Source organism: Bubalus kerabau, chromosome 7, assembly GCF_029407905.1.
Source record: "Bubalus kerabau isolate K-KA32 ecotype Philippines breed swamp buffalo chromosome 7, PCC_UOA_SB_1v2, whole genome shotgun sequence".
NCBI classification, from domain to species: domain Eukaryota; kingdom Metazoa; phylum Chordata; class Mammalia; order Artiodactyla; family Bovidae; genus Bubalus; species Bubalus kerabau.
The window spans coordinates 90,825,405-90,847,322 of record NC_073630.1 but is presented as its reverse complement, the minus strand read 5'-3'; the positions used below and the strand labels follow the sequence as shown (position 1 = coordinate 90,847,322).

General features: G+C 37.6%; 1 protein-coding gene across 9 annotated transcripts in view; it reads right to left on the bottom strand.

The window, feature by feature from the left end:
* Positions 1-21,918, bottom strand: part of SLC4A4 (solute carrier family 4 member 4) — a 309,392-nt gene that overhangs the window by 176,984 nt on the left and 110,490 nt on the right. For 5 of the 9 annotated variants that reach the window (XR_008717186.1, XM_055588771.1, XM_055588764.1 and 2 more), the window contains 2 exons: positions 13,459-13,638; positions 1,639-1,734 (listed from right to left, as the gene is read on the bottom strand). Coding sequence is in view for 8 of the 9 variants with exons in the window: in XM_055588771.1 (XP_055444746.1) it covers positions 1,639-1,734; positions 13,459-13,638 (276 nt within the window). In the remaining variant the exon portion in view is untranslated. The remainder of the gene's footprint in view (positions 1-1,638; positions 1,735-13,458; positions 13,639-21,918) is intronic. The other 4 variants (XM_055588772.1, XM_055588768.1, XM_055588765.1 and 1 more) reach the window with 3 other exon arrangements.

Here is a 21,918-nt window from a genome sequence, read left to right as displayed (position 1 = left end):
GAGCGACTGAACTGAACTGAACCTCAGTAAGACACTATTCATCAAAGTTATAGATGAAACTACTGAATGATGAAGTTCAATTCCTACCCAAGATACTTAATGATCTCTATGATTTGGGCAAGTTATTAAACCTCCCTAATCCCCATTTCATCTGTAAACTGTGGATAACAATAGACATTTCACAGGATTGTTCAGAAAATTAAATGGTGCCCCATAAATGTACCAACCCTTAGCTCAAGGATTGTACCAAAAAAGTGATGAATTAATGTTTGCCTACTCATTATTATATACAAAATTATCATTCAAGCTTCTTCAGCCTACTGTACAGCAGAAATAATTGCAAAGTTAGTAGTTCGGTAAGTAGCCCTTCCTCCCAATTCTCCTGCCACCAAATTCTTATTTTTTATTCAAGATTAACCCCCAAATCATCTTGTCCAAAAGCCTCTTCTACCATCATAACTCCCAGGCCCAGCAGATGTTCCCATAATCTTGTGGGGTGTGGAGAGGGGTGGGTGGGTGTGTATGTGTGGGTGTGTGTGAGTGGGTATGTACTTTTAGTCATTTTACCTAACATATGCTGCAACTGTTATCCATTTTACCTGCCTTCTTCATTAAAAAGGAAGCCCTGCTGAGGGCAAGGACTCACTTATACATTTCTAAAATACCCAGTGTCTAGTACAGTGCCTGACATGGACAACATATATTTATATTTCTATGGGACATGGAGATTATGACTACACTTTCTAAAAAGATCAAATTCACTCCAATAAATCCTGGAAGAATTGACCATAACAAACATCATTTTAGGATGAAGTAAAACTTCCCCCATTAAGTCATCTGAGAAAACATCTTCTCCAGTAAGTGAAATTTCCTTACACTAAGCAAAAAGCTTAATCAATAGGTTCATTTTAAGAAAGGTAACAGTATACAGCTAAAAGCCCAATGGGGTCACCATGAATGGGCTTCTTCACAACTAAAAGTAATTTTTATCACATATAATCAAATTTGGAAATCATGGGGGAAAGCTCATGTGTTTTGGGTACACGTTCTCTTTTGGTTTTAGGTATGTATATCCTATCTCTTCACAAACAATTTTCAAAAATAAAGATTCTATCTTATGCTACATTTTCATCTGTAGCACCTATTGCCTTTCCGGCACTTAAGCAGTACTTGAGGGGTTTTTAAACCACTAACTTGGTAAGTTTTTCCTCCTGACCAGCATTTGAATGCTTTCAAACCTCCTGTAGAGATCTCATTTTCATGATATCTTCCTCACAATCCTCTGAAATAAGAAAATATGACATCATCTCCCCACGAGGAAACTGAGGTTCTGATAAATGTTCCACGGAGGGACACTGCCAGTGCCAAGCCCAGCCCTTCGTCTCCAACTCTTTCCACTGGCTTACAAGGTACTCAACTTAATTCAGGATGGCAGGTCACACAGAGAATACATTATTACTGTCCTCTTTGCTAGTAGAAGAAATGAATCCATAATTGTGAATTTAGCAACCTGTGAGCCTTACCCTTCCAGGCGCTCTTGAGGACGCTTGCACTCAGTTAGTTACCATAAGCCCCGTCTTCACGCCCTCCCACGCCACCACCGCCACCATCCTTGCCCTTTCCCGGCCATTGACTTACTTAGCCATCCCACGCTGGGACTGCGCCGCACTCGGGGGTCATCGTCCAAGGTGCGGGTTGCTAGGCAGGGCACTGAGTTCTCAAGCGGGCTGCGGGCTTTAGTGCCAGAAGCAGAAGACAGGAGGAGGAGGACACATGAGCAGCCACAGCAAAGATGAGGATGAAAGCATTGATTAAGAAGAAAAAAATACTAAAGCAAATCACACAAGCGGGTTAAAGGAGAACAATGACATATTACATTGACACACACCCCCTCCCATGACCCTGCATTCTTAGATGGAACAAATCCCAACACAGAATTTCAGAGCCTGAAACAAATTACATTCAATCATCATAGTTCCCCAACTACCAATGGCTGATCCACCCTGAAGTACTAATACACAAAACATGGATTGTACCCAGAGAAAAGATTTACATAATGAACACTAATCTCAAGATGTAAGATCATGATTGTTAATAATCTTGCACCACATAAGCACACACAGAGGGAAGTCACACACACTTGTGCAAGGCACAGGGAGCAAGGCGTTATATTAGCAAGGCACTCTCTTGTGATCTGTCCAACACACCCTTTTATGGATCTTATACCCAAAGCAGAAAGCAACATCTCATATTTTGACTTAGGAAATGTTTTCCTTCATGAATATAAAACTGGTTTTTAATACCCTTTGCCTCCTGTTTTTTAGCCCTTCAGCAACATGAGACTAGGATATAGATAAATCAATATCGTAATACAAATCCATTTAGAATGGCACATTAGTTCTCATTTTCCGTTGCTCTTTAATCCTTATTTTTAGTATAATTTTAATATGTGGTGCACCCACGCCAAATCTTAAAGTACATCAGAGACTGAATAATGATGCAGGCTAAATATATAGTATGGTTCCTCCAAATATTTTTAATCAACTGGAGAACACCATCAACTTCAGCCTGGAGATAGTTGCATTTGGGTTTTATGTCATCTGTTTTGCTACTCTCATCAAATGCCCCACTCCTAGTAAGAAACAGGCAGTATAATTATCCTTTAAGGAACAACAATGAGGTTGGAAATAACTAACCATCAGACTACATACAATTTGACTTGAGAGAGTTTTTTTCCCTTAGTAATATAGTTGTTAAATGATCAAAGTAACAAAGCAAGCATATCCAAACAGAACCAAACATTAGATAATCTATTCACACAAGTATGCAAGTGACAGGGCAGACAAATAGTGCTCTTAAGGCTATTGGTGACTGGGGAGGTCAAGTTCTAAATTAAATCAATTACAAATTAATGTAAGTTGATGGCCAAATTTGGGCATTCAGCACATTATAAAATCTAGAAACATTTTTGTCAATTTATCTGTCTGTGTTTAAAAGCTGTAAATAAAGCCAGGACTTGTGAGCGGGCCATCTGTGCCAACACCTGTTTGAGGCAAATCTGATGTCTTTTCTTTGCAATCTGAATTTTTAATTGTTTCCCATAATTGAACTTCTTTGCAAGTTTGTATTGCACTAAGAAAAATGAAAAAGGGAAATGAACCAGTTGAGATAATTCCAAAATTGCTTTTGTTAAGAGAGAGGCATTTAGAAATATATATTGTCATACAGGCCCACTTTCACCTCCTATTTCTTCTGACAATGAGGGGACCCGCTTGTGAGCCAATATTCCTGCAGGCTTAGCTAAAGGAAATGAAAGAAGGCCGAACTACTGGCTGCCATTTATCTGGGCCCAAGAAAGAACCAACCAAAATTCCAGTTCAGTGAGAGCAGACAGAGGTTAGGAATGCAAAGTAAACTAAAAAGAGCCTTCACATTCTTCAGCGGCTGGACAATACAAAGTTACCCAAATTTGATCACCGATACCATGGCCTGCTCCTAAAATAAATCTGCTCCAAAACTCAGATGCTGATGACTAGCTTCCCCAAAGAGCTTCTCTTTCCTCTACTTTCCCCACAGCATGTCAGTGTGTTATTAGTTGGGAACTAAAGATGGAAACACCTTTTTGCATATACAACCTCCATGAATGCTGAGCCTCGCCATCAAAGGGACAGTGGAATGGAGCCTGGCACACACTGGCAAAGAATCTGGCTCCAAAGACAAGCATGAAAACGAAACTGCCCATAGAGACTTGGCACCTGTGTTTTAGTAAAGCTGATTGGAGCCATCTGGCTGCTTACCCTCATGAAAACTGGGAGGCTCACAGCATCCATTACTTGTATTGGCAAATTCCAACATTTTGATTGTTAGACCCTCCCTGTACTTCTGTGCAGGAAGAGATACAAACTCTATAACCCTTTTATGTTGCTTTTCTTCTCGTCACAAATTTACTCCATAGACAAAATGTTAAAAAAGCTGTTCTTAAAGCCAAGCCAAACTTTATGATTATACCATGATAATGATATATTATGTAAGCCTTTTCCAAATAATGCTTTCATTGTACTTCTTCTACACTTAAGCTACAAAATAAACATCTTAGCTTTGCTACTATCTTACATATTCTCTTTTAAATCATTTTTGCCTGGCTTCGGGCATAAACAAGAAACTGGTTTATATTACTGTGACTTGATGAGGAAAGATAAAGCCCTGAAGATTTCTGAGTGACAGTTCCCAATATCTAGACTGTAGAAAAAGGTGTTCTGAACAGGATTTGTTTGTAATGATTCATCTTTTCCTTGAGAATCAACTTGTCTAAAAGCATAAATCCTAAATCTGTTCAAGTAAGGGTGTCCCTACTTGAATCATGCAAATAACCAACCCCCCCCCCAAAAAAAAGCTTCTCTATCAAATTTTTTAACAATCTTATTAAAAAGATGATTAATTTAACTACTGTTAAAATTTTAGGACTCTTTCAGGATTGCAATGTTGTATGTATTCCACACCATTATTTAGCCAAGAAATTTTACTCAGGAGTTTAGCATTATTTCACCCATAAACACATGACATGTTGCCTAGAAATCTGCATTTGGAAAGCCAATAAAGATGTCCAACTGCCATCTTTCACATAAATTTCTGCCTAGACAAAGAAAGACCTCAGAGCTCTTTTAACATCACAATATTTCACAAAGTGAGAGCCCTGGACTCACTGATGTATGGGAAATAAATTGTGATTGAGGAAGCTCATGACCACTGTAGCTGAATCAGAATACTGTTATTAAGTATACTAGGTTCCTCTATTTTTATGCATTTGGGTAAGTTATTTCACATTTCTAAGATTTCTTTATTTTATATTTCTTCAGGCTTTTCATCTACAAATGGAGATACAATATAGAAACTTTAAAAACATAATACATGTACACCCATGGTGGATTCATGTCAACGTATGGCAAAACCAATACAATGTTGTAAAGTAAATAAATAAATAAACTATAGGTATGAAAATCAAATAAATAAAAACATCCTAGAGAGCAATACCTGGTGTATAATAGGTACTGAGTTAATGGGAGGTAATACTGTTGCTGCTATTGCTACTACTATTATTGATGGAGGAATGTTTCCTTTATTCAAGGGTGTTGGACAACATGGAAGGCAGCAACCTTGGCCTCATTTGATGCAGCTTTAATTTCAAAATGTCATTTTTAAGAAATCAGGTTCACAGACCTGAAAAAAAAATCTCCATTTTGTCATTTGTACTTTTACTGAAACAGGGTTTGAGTGAAATGAGAAATGTTTAGTTATTCTCGGAAGACCTTGGTTTTCTTCTCCCTTTTTTCTTTTTGGGAAACATGGTAAAGAGTACATAGTGCTCATATCTCACGTCCCCATTTTGCCATCCCTCATTCCTCACGTTTTCCCGTGCTTCCCTTTCCTCTCCTCTCTATTTCTCTCTCATAGGGACCGGGGCAGAGAATAGGATATACAACTATTCCCCTGTCTGCTCTTAGAGTAACCTGAGGCTGGGGAGAGTGAGATTTCACAAGGGCAGCTCCATCAAGATCTCAAGCCTCAGAAGAAGATTTACTCCTGGTTTGGCAGCAGAAAATCAGTTAAGGACTTCTTTTCAGAGAAAGAAAGTAATGGAGAAGAAATATTCTTATATGGTAAGATAGGACAATAAGAATTATTCCATTCCTTTACTCCTTTACAGACCCTGGTTTTGTAAAATAGACTAGCAATTAGTAAAAATTTTAAATATGTTTATTTCAACATCCTGATATATATATATATATATATATAAAAAATTTATTAATGTGTGTGTTAAGTCGCTTCAGTCGTGTCCAACTCTTTGCAACCCTATGGACTGTACTCACCAATGGGGCTCCTTGATCCATAGGATTCTCCAGGCAAGAATACTGGAGTGGGTTGCCATGCCCTTCTCCAATATTATTTACTGATAGCTAAGAACTATCGTTGCTCAGACATATTAATCAATCTTCATACTCCTAAGTTAAAACATTATAAAGCCATGAGTGGCATCTCCTTATGTATTATTTGGCATCTGAAGGTTGATAATGAAAGTAGCACTGTTTTAAAAACAGAACTCCCAGAATGCTTTCACATATGGAGTAGTAGGGAAAAAAAACTAAAAGATGCAGAAGTTAAAAGAATACAAAATAATGGTGGGGAACTGAAGCTCTGTATTCAGTTTTAAATCTGAAAGACACTACATTTTCCCCTTAAAACCTTTCTGAATAATAGTTTTCCTTACAATGGTATCTCACATTATGATTATTAAATACTTCTCACAAAGATATCTCATTTATTTCTGGTTGTATATGTTGAATGACACATTACTATCCTATTTTATAGGTATAGAAACTGAGGCTTAAGACTATGATAATGCAAACTGCTCAAACTCATGATGCTACTAAGTATTTCTCCTGGATTAGAATGAAGCCTTTGGAAAAGATGGTCTTCAAGGAGATTATAAAGTAGGCTTTCAATATCAAAACCTAAGCACTTACTTGTGTTGTATCTCTTTGTGTGTGTGTGTGTGTGTGTGTGTGTGTGTGTGTATGTTGTATCTCTTAAGCCTGACTCTTCACTGCCATAAAGAGCAGACTAGACTAGCAAATACTCAGAGTATGACTCTTGGAGAAAATTGTGTTGTTTATTTAACAATCTGAACATTATAAAGCTGGATGTTCAGTCACCTGCCCAGGAAAAGAAAATAAAATAAGAATAGTGTCTGATAGATGGTTTAGAAATACTACTGTTATTCCATCACTGTTATTAAAGACTACATTTATTGAGGCATTTTTCTAGTAACTTTCCATGGATGGGTTCATTTAATCTAAGGCTGAGAAGAGCTTGGTCATTCATTGAATTCTGGCCAGGACATTCATCTGTGCTGTGCAAATGAACGGAGAATTTGAGTTCTGAACAAAACAGATGGATGTGTGCTGCTGGTTTTGGAAAGAGCTGATTATACACAGAAAGGCACCTGGGAAGCTGACTCTCCTCTGAAGGTGATGGAGGCCTGAGAGCTGACCTATCTTAGAACTGGAGAAACACGATGACCACTTCTGGGACAGAACCTTTGAGGAAAGTCAGGGAAATGTCTGCCTTCCCCACTGATTCAGGGAGCACGTCTGAATTCAAGGGTATGGAGGGGAGAAGGGAACTTCAGAGTAGAATAACCCAGACAGAGACTACTGGGATAAGCTGGAATCCAAAACCCAGATAAAACCTAAGAATGTCTACAGGGAGTGAGAAAGCTGCCAAACCTGGCAGTGGTCCCAGCCAGATCTACCACGTGCCAGCATCTAGGCAGCTTGAGCTAATACCCAAACCAAGTAGCTGGAATATGTCTAACCTTCAATCGGATGCAAAGCAGTGAGAGCCTAGCTAATTCCACTTCCATTTCAACAGGGCTGAGAATTAACAGAATAAAACACTGATTTTTTTTCATTGTTTGTTTTCTGTTGCTAACCACTATTTATGTTACTGTAGGTAATAGCAAGAGACTACACTTTTTCCCTGGTGACTCAGATGGTAAAGAATTCGCGTGCAATGCAGAAGACCTGGGTTTGATCCCTGGGTTGGGAAGCTCCCCTAGAGAAGGAAATGGCTACTCACTCCAGTAATCTGGCTTGGAGAATTCCATGGACAGAGGAGCCTGGCAGGCTATAGTCCTTGGGGTCGCAAAGAATCAGACACAAGTTAGCAACTTTCACTTTTCACATTTTTTAAGGGGCTTCCCATGTGGCACTAGTGGTAAAGAACCAGCCTGCCAATGCAGGAGACATAAGAGACATAGGTTCAATCCCTGGGTTGGGAAGATCCCCTGGAGGAGGGCATGGCAACCCACGCCAGGATTCATACCTGGAAAATTGTTCTGTTCTAATGTTAGAAACTGCAGTGTGGGAAAGAGCTAGGAATCAGCATACTGCCTGGAAGTTAACAATGAAAAGAGGAATTTGCAGAAAAAGTACAGGGTAGGAGCAAGTGGTATTGCATTTCTCATAACTGATAGAAAAAAAAAGAAGGTAAATTGAGATAAAATTCAGAGATGCCATCAGGAGCAGGCCCTGGCTCCCTGTAACTGCAGAAGAGGCCACAGTGCACCAGAAGGAGCCTGATGAGGTCTAGAAGCAGTTGCCCTGGCATGGAGCCGCCACCTTTTCCAAACCCTCATCTACCTACTGGAGAAGCCTTAAGTCTTAGATTCTCAGTGTGGTTTAGGGTTTCCCTGACAGCCAGAAAAGAGGAAAATCAATGACAGGGACAGACTATTCTGCAAGAGGGCTGTGATAAGAAAGAGTTTCCTCCTCTCCCACTGCTAGTGAAATGGTATCACTTACTGAAGGGCAGAGGAAATAAATCAGCAATATATCCATGAGATTCTTCCCAAATGGTAAGTTATAGAGCAAATATCACTCCAGCAAATACCATCACTCAATATGAGATTTTTCTTCCTTACCTGTGCTTAAACATATAATACATATAATTACATATAATTTAATATTATTTGTTGAGTGATGGTACTATGGTACCACTGTATAAAGTACCAGTGATGGTACTATGTACAAGCACCATTCAAAACATTTTACATGCATTATCTCATTTAATTTTCATTTTATGTTTTACAGACATAGAAGCTAAGTACTAAATTACCTTTACAACTTTTCACTTAAAAAAATAATGAAAATTGGGGTCATAAAAATGGATTGGGCAATATGAAATTCATAGTCTAGGTCTAGTTGGATAACCAAAATAATTTCTCAGTAAAGGGCATCTCCTAGACCACAGAGGGCAAGGATTTTTATGAGAGTCTAGGGAGTAGAAATGAAATCAGGAAAACACCAGGGACAAATTCATGATAGCACTGCCCAAATTTCCATAAAGGCAGTGAAAGCTGAATACTCAAATTAAGGTTCTTGGTCTTAAAGTTGGGTCTTATCCATCTTTTGTTAGACAGTACATATCAAAAGTATCCATTTACGTGGTAAATGACATTTTAAAAAATCATATAATCCTATAAAACATAGCTCTTTAAAACAGAGTTATCAGGTAACCTTGTCAGAAACATATTATTAAATATTTTTGAAAGAATACCAATTAAGTCTAAACTTTCACTTTCTAATAAAATGCAAACTAAATATACCTTATTTGACTTTTAAACACTATTAAGGAACATTCTTAGGCTTCAATGTTATTCTTTCATAGTGTAAACTAAAATAATACAGAATTATTACCTAAGTATCTCTGACCAAACTATTAAATAGAACCATATGAAACTGTTGGTAGTCAACTATATTTTACCCACAAAAATGGCAATTGTATATGGTTCAGCCTAAAATAATAGTGAGAAATAAAAAGAGAGTAAGTAAAGGAAAATCTAACACCAGAGGAAAGGAAAACCTCATTAATTTTCTTCCTGTGACACTAACTTGATAGAAATGCCTCCATTAATAAATTGAGCTTGCCTCAATATATAAAGTATGGCACTTGCCTCAAATTTCATACCTGGCAGATATATCCACCAGAATTCACAGATGTCTTGGATAAGTGGAAATTTCACGATAATTAAGATATTATAAACCTGATTCTTCCCCAATTTATTACAAATAAAAATGTTTTTCATTTCTTTTTAAATCATTCAATCATCTTGAATCCAAAGCCACATCAGGACCCTAAAAAATTTAGCCATGGATAGACAGTGGTGGGTTGGTAGTGGGTGTTTTGGTAAATGAGAACCAGCTCTCTGGTGAAAACACTTGTGCATGTGTGTGTGTGTCTATGTGTGTGCATGTGTGTGCGCGCAAGCGCAAATGGGTGTGAGTAGTAAATTTTACCAATTTAAAGATGTATAGCATACATACAAATAATAAATATACAATACTCTATTGTAAACTGTATACAGCCAGTTGATTCTCATACAATGCTTTTGTTGATTTTTACCAAACTCTTCTATCAATAGCTGACTTATGGTTGCAACTGGCAAACAAGCATAGGCCCAACACCCATGTTGAACATCCATTATCATATATGCTATCGAGTAAAACAAAAGTGAAGCAATGAAAATGCATTGACTCAATCGTCAATGACGTGGGTGATTCCTTCATTAAACTGAATAATAGTTTTTTAATACTGAAAGACTATTGGCTCAATTCCTTGTACGACTCACGTTCTAACAGTTGTTATGGACTGAATGCTTGCATTCTCCCAAAATTCACATGGTGAAATCCTAACCCTCAGTGTGCTGCTGCTGCTGGCTGCTAAGTCGCTTCAGTCGTGTCCGACTCTGTGCAGCCCCAGAGACAGAAGCCCACCAGGCTCCCCCGTCCCTGGGATTCTCCAGGCAAGAACACTGGAGTGGGTTGCCATTTCCTTCTCCAATGCATAAAAGTGAAAAGTGAAAGTGAAGTCGCTCAGTCGTGTCAGACTCCTAGTGACCTCATGGACTGCAGCCTACCAGGCTCCTCCGTCCATGGGATTTTCCAGGCAAGAGTACTGGAGTGGGGTGCCATAACCCTCAATGTAAAGGGTGCTAATTCCATTTATGAAGACTCTGCCCCAAATGCCCCTCCTCCTAATACCATTACATTGGGGGTTAGGATTTCAGCATATAAATATTAGCTTCCAAAAAAGCATCCTTATAAAAAGAAATAGGAGAAAGATGATCGATTTCTCTCCACCACCTGAAGATAGAATGAGAAGGTGACCATCTACAAGCCAAAGTGGGCCCTCACCAAGAACTGCATTTGTGGCTTCTTGATCTTGGATTTCCCAGCTTCCAGAACCGTGAGAAATAAATGCTTGTTCTTTAAGTATTTACAGCAATCTTTGGTAACATATTATAGAAGCCCAAGCTAAGATATCGGCTATAGATACTACATAGGTAAGCTTAACCTGCATTATTAGCATTTTCTCTAACTCTTTTTAAAGTTGTAAATAACTGACAAAACAATATATCAAGTCCTGATTTGTAGTATTTCCTGATGTCTATGGTAATTATACCACCATCAGGACTGACTGCAAGCTTCCAGTATAAAGTCCCTGAATGTAGATTTGGGAAGAGGTAACAGTAACACACTATTTTATAGGGCATCCTATAGTAAAATAAGCAGGAGATAATGCATTTAGAGTATTCGTTAACATTATTTCTAATATTAATATCTAATTGTATGTTTATATAATCTAATTTTTAATAGTAGCTGTGTTTAACAAACAGTCCTCAAAATTCCTGATAACAACTGACCCTTGCAAGTATATAAGAGGTGGCATATGACTAGGGAATGAAAAAATTTCTAATTCTAGAGTAACTCCAAAGATTTCAGCCATTAACTGCACTGGTATTATTATAACTAAAACTGGCAGCATTCTATTTTCTAGTCTGGGATAGAAAACCAAGGTGATAAGTTTATCTACATTTTTACATGGAGATATTAGAATCTATTCCAACTACCATAGATAAAAGATTCAGATTTATTAAAGTAGTATAAAATGTTCTATACTTTTTATTTTAGAATTTTATCCTAAGAACATTTCATAGTTGTTAAAGATATTAAGTATTTAAATCCTAACACATAAAGATAACTATATGTATAAACTTGCAAGTTAAGAACAAGTGCCTCTAGAAAATCAAAAATTTGCCATCTGATAATTTATAATAAAATATTTTGGAATCACCTGAAAGTCATTCTTATAGTATCTCTCAAGGCAAAACTTGCCTCTAGATATTTAAAAGGCCAAAACAACATGTTTTAAAGGCCTAGTCATATTCCATGCTTTAGGGTGTTAGCTGATCAGCTGACAAGTCAGAAAGAAAAAGAATCACCTGCACTTCCTGCTTGCCTTCTGCCCAGCATCTGAGGCATCTCACATGTGAGAAGCTGAGTGGTGAAGGCAATTGCAACTTTTCTCTGCAGTACAAAGATCTACTGATAGAATAAAAGATGAATGACGAGCAATATCAACTCAATAATTGCATTTCACATCCAAATACTCTCCCCTAAAGCACAAGATACTGCCACAAAGACCCAACTGTTCCTAACTTTTACTCTACCTACACGTCCAGGAAAATTAAGCTCATACCACACTGGTGGTGAAGGCGCCCTTCCTCTGCCGTACTCGTTCCTCTTCTCATTGCAAATATAGCAACATCTGAAAACAATGCTTGCTTCTTTATACTACCACTGACTTCGTGATAAAAAATAAATCTCCAAATCATAAAATTTCATTTTATGTGAGACAGAGATTAACAAATAAGATACTAAAAAACAGACTTGTACTTTAAATGCCATTATTTTTAAAATATGATTTGTTCTTAAAATTATTTGTGACATCAGTTTCAACAAACTGTTTATCACATAACATTTCCAGCCATTAAACTATTCAAATATGTGTATGTGGAATGATTCCAAAATATAGCAAAGTTTGCTAATAGTAAGCTCTCTCCCAGAAAGCCATTAATTTTAATATTAAGAAAACGCAATTTCCAGAAATAGAGTGAACTGAGTTAGAATTCAGTTTATACACTTCACTTAGTCCATCTTTTCTATGACAACATGTTTTATATTATTCTGAAAGGGCAGCTGAGAACAGCAAATTAAAAATTTCCTTATCTACTCATTTCTCCTAACACCAAAAAGATTGGGCGTGGGATGGAAGAGGCCTAGTTTGACCAGCCCAATGCTTAGCAAGTCTTTACACCTTAATTTTCCATACCTCATGAGAATAACTTCTCCCTTCTCAGCCTACACCCAATTATGAAATTTATTCAAAACAAAGACAATGATACAGAAGCCAGACACTTTGCAAGAAATTCTGGTAAATGTAAAAGAGTATACATAAAACATCGTTCCTTTCCTATTGCTACATAATCGGGCTAATATCCTACCTGAATTCTCACATCTATCACATTGCAAAAGAGCAGATGGGTTTTTTAAGCAGTAAAAATAATATTGAATCTTATTTTGATGAATGACCATCTATAGGCTGGACACCATCTCATATATCAAGCAAACACTTCACAATACGAGATTTCGGAGTACCTATCAAAGCTTAGTCTGTCCTAATTCTGACAAACCACGAAGTCAAAAGCATATTCCTTGATGTACTCAATAATATACAGGCCTGCTGATTCATTGGAAACATTCAATTGATTCATCACTGCATTATTACCAAACCCTCTCAGTCAATCAGAATAGAGGTGTATGGAGCAACCATGGCGGCTTGGCATTTGCAGCCTACAGTCGTAATTGCTGAAATCTTTCCAACAGGACTGCAAATCTTCCCAGTTGGTTAAAACATGTCATTATGAAATGGTTGTGGCACATGAGTTGAGAAAAGAAGAAATAAGAAGAGGGATTTAAAAAAAAAAAAAGGTGAAAAGAGGTGGAGTAAAGTGAGTAAGGCAGGTAAGAAAGAGCAGCAGCCAGGCGGCCCCTGCATTACCATTATCAGGGTTGGTAAACATCCTACTTGCACTGGAGACGGTCTTCCCAATGTCAGCCAGGGATCGAAGGTTGGATTTCTTGGTTTGATGACGGTGCTTCCGGAGCAAAGTGTAGGTCACCTTATCCTTAAGGTCAGGTTTCAATAGGCCTGTCTCAATCTGATGGTCAACAATCATCTCTGAAATAAAAACAAAGCAAAACCAAAACCAAAATTCAGTCACAAGACCATAAAGTTAAATTTTTTTAACTTATGTTTTTTAATAAGTTATTTTTTAACTAAAATTGTTAACTCTAATTTTATGGATGTTATCCTCAAATTTAATATCAATATATTATTTTTCAATTTCAACTTCCCACTTTCTGTGAAGGTAAAGATACAGGGTATAGTGCCATTGGCGTTAAAGAGAGTTAGAAATATTCCAGTATTAATTACATCTTTAGAGAGGAAGAACTGCTTTGTAAATTTTTTTCAATCCTGGTTGAGAGTGAATTTATATTAATCACATTCTTCTATGAGTAACACAAATAATTTACGCTTTCCAATTGTTTAAAAGTAAGATTAGAAAATTTCATGTACTCTTTCATAGGAAGTGTGCCAGAAATATAAATGATATGAAAAAATCTTGAAGAGAATATATAAAATTTAGCATCATGTCATTATTGATTTTCTTAATCTATTCTCCCAAATCCTGCTATAATTTCTTTATAATAGGACAAAGTAAAAAAAAAAAAAAAAACAAAAACGATAATACCTTTGCCCATATCAGGTTATTTGAACACTAATTAATCCAGTGAAAGAAAGGTTAAAGTACAAAATTATACCTTAGTCTTTTCTAAGAAGGGAGGTTTATTCTTCCTGTTTAGATCCAACTAAAGCCTTTACCACATATTTTATTATTCATTTTAAAGTATAACCTGACAAGAATTTTCTAGAAAGTTTAATATCTTAGTTTTTCTACAAAAAAAAAAAAAAACCCTAAAATTTCTACTAGCTTTAAACCACCTTCTTTAAAAACCACTTTAAACCACCTTCTCACACTATTTACAAAAATAAACTCAAATGGGTTAAAGACGTAAATGTAAGACCTGAAACCATAAAACTCATGGAAAAAACATAGGCATTATACTCTCTGACATCAGTCTCAGCAATATTTTTTTAGATCTGTCTCCTCAGGCAAAGGCAACAAAAGCAAAAATAAACAAATGGAACTACATCAAAATAAAAAGCTTTTGCACAGTAAAAGAAACCATCAACAAAACAAAAAGACAACCTACTGAATGGGAAAAGATATTTGAAAATAATATATATAATAGGGGTTAACATCTAAAGTAGTAAAGAACTCACATATCTCAATATCAAAAAAAAAAAAAAAAAAACACCAAAAAGTTTAATTTTTAAGTGGGCAGAAGATCGGAATAGACATTTTTCCAAGAAGACATATAGATGGCCAACAGACACCTGAAAAAGTGTTCAATATCACTAATCAGGGAAAAGCAAATCAAAACCACAAAGATATCACACCTATCAAGAATGTTACCATCAAAAAGATAACAAATTAGCAAGAGTTAGTGAGGATGTGGCAAAAAGGGAACCCTTGGAGAAGGAAATGGTAACCCACTTCAGTGCTCTTGCCTGGAAAATCCCAGGGACAGGGGAGCCTGGTGGGCTGCCGTCTCTGGGGTCGCACAGAGTTGGACGCGACTGAAGCGACTTAGCAGCAGCAGCAACAGCAGCAACAGTATACTGTTGGTGGGAATGTAAATTGGTGCAGCCAGTATAGAAAATGGTATGGAGGTTCCTCAAAAGATTAAAAAAAGAACAATCACACAGCCCAGCAATTCCATGTCTAGATTCTTGGACAAAGAAACCAAAACACTAATTCAAAACAATATATGCACCCCTATATTCACTGCAGCATTATTTACAATAGCCAAGGTATAAATGCAACCTAAAGTTGGACAAAGAAAATGTGATATATAACATACATATATATATATATATATATATATATGTATAATAAAGTATTACTTGGCCATAAAAAAGGACTGAAATCTTGCCTTTTGTAACAATATGGATGGATCTAAAGGGTATTACACTAGGTGAAATAAGTCAGATGGAAACACAAATACCAAATGATGTCATTTATGGAATCTACAAAATAAATTTCACTTGTGGAATCTACAAAACAAAATGAACAAGCAAAACAGAACCTGACCAAAAGACACAGACAAAATAGTGGTTGCCAGAGTAGGGGAGAGATGAAGGGGTGGGCGATGTAGATGAAAGGGATTAAGAGGTATAAAATTCTGTTCTAAAATAAATAAACCACATAATGTAATGATAGCACAGGGAATACCATCAATAATAATATGGTAATAACTCTGTATGGCGACAGCGTTACTAGACTTTTCATGGTTGTCAATTCATAAAGTATATAAATGCCAATTCATAATGTTGTACACCTGAAACCAATACAATATTGTATGTCAACTATGCCTCAATAAAACATAATAAAATAAAATAATCTTAGAAAAAATCTTTCCCCCAAATTTCTATTCGCTCTTTTATTTTCCAGAATGGTTCTAACTAGAAAGGATGAATGTGCTTCATAGAAATTGCTCCATGGGTACATCTGCTGTAGGACATGTTTTACTCTAACAGAAAACAAGAAGTCCTCTTTCCCACAAATCAACATGTCAGCAGTAGGACATAAATGTAGCCTGGTGGCATCCTCCTATAATGTCACACCTCAGGTTGATACTCCTTTGTCCAAAATGGGGCACAAGAGAACCTCTCACAGAATCTGTGTGAAACAGGCAATGGAGGAACAACACCTCATGTCTGCAGTCAGGGCTTGTGTCCCCAGCAGAGAACCAGAACAATGGGTTCTGGGCCCGCCTGTTGCAGACACATGGCTGCATTGAGCACACGTCAATTATTTTCCTCTTGCACAAACTTCTCTGTATACAAAAGTGGAGGAGAGAATAAAAGCTCTTCTTCTCCAAAAGTCTGACAAGAAAATTAATGGGTACTGATAGGAAGAAAAGTTATGACCAACCTAGATAGCATATGCAAAAGCAGAGACATTACTTTGCCAACAAAGGTCCGTCTAGTCAAGGCTATGGTTTTCCAGTGGTCATGTATGGATGTGAGAGTTGGACTGTGAAGAAAGCTGAGCGCCGAAGAATTGATGCTTTTGAACTGTGGTGCTGGAGAAGACTCTTTGAGAGTCCCTTGGACTGCAAGGAGATCCAACCAGTCCATTCTGAAGGAGATCAGCCCTGGGATTTCTTTGGAGGGAATGATGCTAAAGCTGAAACTCCAGTACTTTGGCCACCTCATGCGAAGAGTTGACTCATTGGAAAAGACTCTGATGCTGGGAGGGATTGGGGGCAAGAGGAGAAGGGGACGATAGAGGATGAGATGGCTGGATGGCATCACTGACTCGATGGACGTGAGTCTGAGTGAACTCCGGGAGTTGGTGATGGACAGGGAGGCCTGGCGTGCTGCGATTCATGGGGTCGCAAAGAGTCAGACACGACTGAGCAACTGAACTGAACTGAAATGATAGGACAACAGCATCTCCCAAACACTGCCATCTCTTTGCAAAGAGAAGTTACAGATGTTCAAGGGGCTTTGCTTGAGCATGACTGAGTCCTCTTTTTAACAAGCACTCATAGAACCGGTCTCACTGTGAGAGCTGACAGTTCACACAGTGTACAGTCAGCTTCCTGGGATCCAAGGAGAGGCTGAATCCAGGCTTCCATCACATGCCTTACACAGATGCTGTCAATGTCACATATCACTGGACTACTTTGTAGACAGCCTGGGAAAGGCAGGAAGAGTTTCTACCATAGGAATGTTTTGGTTTGAGAGTGGCCTTTAGCTCTGAGTATTTTTAACTACGCAACCCTTACTCAGTAAAACTCTCAGACCAGATCCTGTAATTATAATTAACCCTCTGTTCCATATTAAAATAATTAAGTGCTACTGAACACAAACCTCTCTCCTTTCCCTTGAACTCTTAATCAAAGTGGAAAGTCCATTTTACAGAAGAACCATAAAAATAAACATACAGCCCTGGCATATCTACTGCAAGCATATCAAACTCCTACTCTAATTTCAGGGTTGTGGATTAAAGTGTTTCTTATCTACCCTTTCTTGGCAGGGCCTTCCTCTATTCTTGCCTTCCCCTGTAATCTCAAACTAATCCATATATAATGCACAGCCAGCCCTCTGTTACTAATTTCTGGAAATCACCAGTTAGAACACGTTAAAACATCTGTGTAGCTTATGCCCTTTATTAAGTTTCCATAAAAATGGCCCACATTACAGGGGTCTCCTAAGCATAAACTACAAAACCTTTCAAGGAAAGTGGAGGCAGTTAACATTTTACAGCTACACTGAAATTAAGCCTTCAATATTCGAAATCCCACAAACACTACCAATAGAGAGAGAAAGCGCCTGCTCAAAATGCTTCCAGAGGTGAAAGGAAATTCAAAAAGCATCAGGTTCAAACTCTTAAACAGCTGAAAAAAAGCACAAGAGAGGAGACAGTCACAGACACAGCCTTAGTGGGGCAACGCCCCCCATCCCGACTCCAAATCAAACCAAGTTTTCTGATTCACAGTTTAGATCTTTTTCATATCATATAATACTTTTCTTTCTTTTAAAAGGAAACTCTAGACCAAAGGGGGGAAAAAATGAAGAGAAAGATGGTCATGCTCCCCCCAAAAAAGATTAAGGGTAACATTCTTTTAAAAACACAAAAGCCCACGAAATATACAGTTTCAAGACTAACAGACAACTCAGATTTATACAAGTGTAACCCGTTTTATGTTAATCTATCCAGCTGGCAAAATTTAAAAGACCAGTCTCCAGCGATGTGAAAGTCTTATATAATAGACAGTGTCAATGATGACAGTAACAACCAGGACAAGCTTTCTTGAAGGCTACTTGGCCAATACAAACAAAACCCTTTACAATGTTCAAACCCTTTGACTATTTCACCATTAGAAACCTATAATCAGGAAATAAGCAATTTCACAAAAGAATAACAAAAATGTTCATTTCTTGTCTTTATGATAAAAACTTGATGGAAACTTAAAAGCCCAATTATAGATTATTAACTATTTTGCAGCCATTAAAATGATGTTTATATTTATGTTTAATAACATGGAAATATTCATACTATGTTTTTCAGTTAGGAAGGGCAGATTAGAGGGTTATGGTATGATTCCAGCTCTAAAATAAATTTCATATGTGTCAACAGAGATGTACCCAAAAACTGTTGAGAAAATATCTCTAAGATAAGATTAGTGGTATTTTGATTTTCATGTGCTACATTTTTTTGCATTACTAAAAATGAACATATTTTACTTTTGTGATGAAAAATAAATATATTATCATTTTGAAAATATAAAAGGTGTTAAAAGCAAGAAATAACATGACTAATATATCTGCCAACATGCACAGCTCAGGAATGCCTTTAAATATAAAAATTAGAGCTCCAAAAATAGAACTACATTTTCCTAATCCATTTCCCATCACAATACCTGAAATGCCTTATAAATTTTTTTTAACTTAGGAGGGGAGGAAAATTCCCATGTACTTGGCTTCATATGTGAATGACGTTCTTTAAGTATAAAATTATAATATGATTGCAATAATGAAGCTATCAAAATAACCTATACAATGACATTTTATCCCTTAAATAAGACAACTTTTCTATTAGCGTTTAGAAGGGGATCTTCATGAAGAAAACTAGGTCTGGGAAGAATCAGAATGAGGCTGAATTTTGTATACAAGTGTGAGGAGTGACACAGCTTCAGCCACTGCCTGTGGCCTCACATGGTGGTGACTTTGTACCTACAAAGGGAAGGTGCCCCTTGGAGGCGACTGAGAAGGAAAAGCAGGTAGACTGCAAAAAAGGATTGCTGCTGCTGCTGCTGCTGCTGCTGCTAAGTCGCTTCAGTCGTGTCCGACTCTGTGTGACCCCATAGACAGAAGCCCACCAGGCTCCACCATCCCTGGGGTTCTCCAGGCAAGAACACTGGAGTGGGTTGCCATTTCCTTCTCCAATGCATGAAAGTAAAGTGAGAGGGAAGTCGCTCAGTCGTGTCTGACTCTTAGCGACCCCATGGACTGCAGCCCACCAGGCTCCTCCGTCCATGGGATTTTCCTGGCAAGAGTACTGGAGTGGGTTGCCATTGCCTTCTCCGGCAAAAAAAAGGATTAAAATCATGCTATTGTTTGTTTCATATCATCACACTTGCTATGATTTCTTTTTCTTCTCTTTTGTGGAAATAAAAGTGGGGTGAAGAGGAGATGTATCTTAAGACTTAGCTACACATAATTCTCAACTCTGAATAATAGCACCATTCAGGAGACGATAAATCCACTGCATCCTCTGCTAGAAAAAGATTTTTTAATAATCAAATAATGGCAGTAACTCAAGGTACCACGCCAATTTTTATCACTCGAAATCATGGCAGTTTTTTTCTTTCATGTTGTTTAATCTGCTGTAAAGCTTTGATTCTTTCAGAAGATTTTTAAGTATTTCTTTCAGTCACTGTCTCAAACAGGCTTTTTTCTCTACTCCTCCAAATCTGGTCCATTTTTCTTCTCTCTTTATTTTCCTTGTAAAGTATGTTATTTGCCTCTGAATTGTTTTTCTGTGTTATCAGCTCAGAATGACAGTGCTGTCTCTCTGCCCACTTGCCTCGGGAGTGGCACAGCAAACATGATGACAGTAAGTGACGACACTTCAAAGTGACCTAGTGGTGTCCAATTTTAAAACTGAATGACAGTATTAAAGCGAACATGCGGAGGTTAGAGGAAAAACGCCACAACCGATAAACAAAAAGTAATGGAAAATTAAAGTGAGAATGTAAACTGCTTGATGAACCTTTCTTGGTGCTGATTTAGTGGCTAAGTTGTGTCCAACGCTTAGACCCATGGACTATAGCCTGCCAGGCTCCTCTGTCATGGTGTTTCCTAGGCAAGAATACTGGAGTGGTTTGCCATTTCCTTCTTCAGGGTATCTTCCCAGTTCAAGGATCAAACCAGGGTCTCCTGCACTGCAGGCAAATTCTTTACCGACTATGCTACCTAAATGTAGTAAATACCAGAAACTTTCTCTTTGGCTATTGGTTAATGAGGCTCCAGTATCATATGGGACTTGGTCTTCTACCACATGGAAAGGGTCAGCAAATTACTGAAGACCAGAAACTCTGTAAGATGGCTTTTTTCAGGTTCTGAAGATCTCGAAGACAGTTTAATAAATAAGCACAAGTATATAATTCGACTTTAACATTCATCACCCTTGTTGATCATCTTTAGGCACAGCAAAGAAGCTATGAGGTTGTTTCTAGCTCTATCCACTATACCTTTCAGAATCTTTTCTCGTGTTCATGAATTCTCTGACCATCTCTTGACCTGACTCAGTCTATACTCAGGTCTTGCTAGGTAAACTTTATCCTGGAATAGTCATGAAAGTAACAATTACATCTGAGATCCTCATTCAAATCAATCAAAAACCCTGAGAGATCTACCTTTATCTACCTTTCGTGGATGAAATACAGAGACTAACAAAGAATTAAGTAATGAGCCTTGTCCATGGTCATACATGCTACAAGAGGTAGACCCTAATTAACCACTCCCCAACTTTAAATCCACCATTCTCTCTATGACACCGCTCTGCCTGTCATGGAATGAATACATACCTCTGCCAGAGAGTAGGTATATTTTAATAGAGAACAAACCCTGGGTTCAATGAAATGAATCTCCAAATAGTGGAATTACAGGAAGTAACCATGGTCTAAGGTAGGACTTTTTTATTCAATACAGGAAACCTCAATGACCCTTAAACCACAACATATATTCTCCCCCTAGACTGCCGATCCATTGCCCAGTCACAAGTTTAATCCCATTTGGCTCTGCCTTTAGGCATTTCTAAATTCAGACATCTTTGCTCCAGATTAGTTCTTAAAGCCTGAAAATACAGAAATCATGATTCTCACTCAAAAATTGGATTGCTTTTCATTAACCATGATACATCTTTAGATAACAATCTCACTTGCAGCTTTTAACAAATGAAATAAGTCAGTGAAACAAATACCCTGGAAAACCTTTCCTTTGCTTCTCTCTGTCTTTGCAGATCTTCCCTGGATACAATAAACCAACATCTCTTCTCACATATCAAAGGTCCATTTTCAGTCTCACCTGCTTTGTTAACTATGAAAAATTCTGTACAAAGCAGTATTTCCTACATTATCTTCTTACTACTTATTTATGTGGATATGGATTTGTAACATATTCCATTTACAAAGTGGGAGATTTGCAAACTTAATTCCAGGGCCCAGAATAGTGTCTGGTACATGGTAGAAGGCCATGTACCACTGCTGGATTGATGCATAAACTAATCCATTCTATTCACCTAGCATCTTCACATTAGAC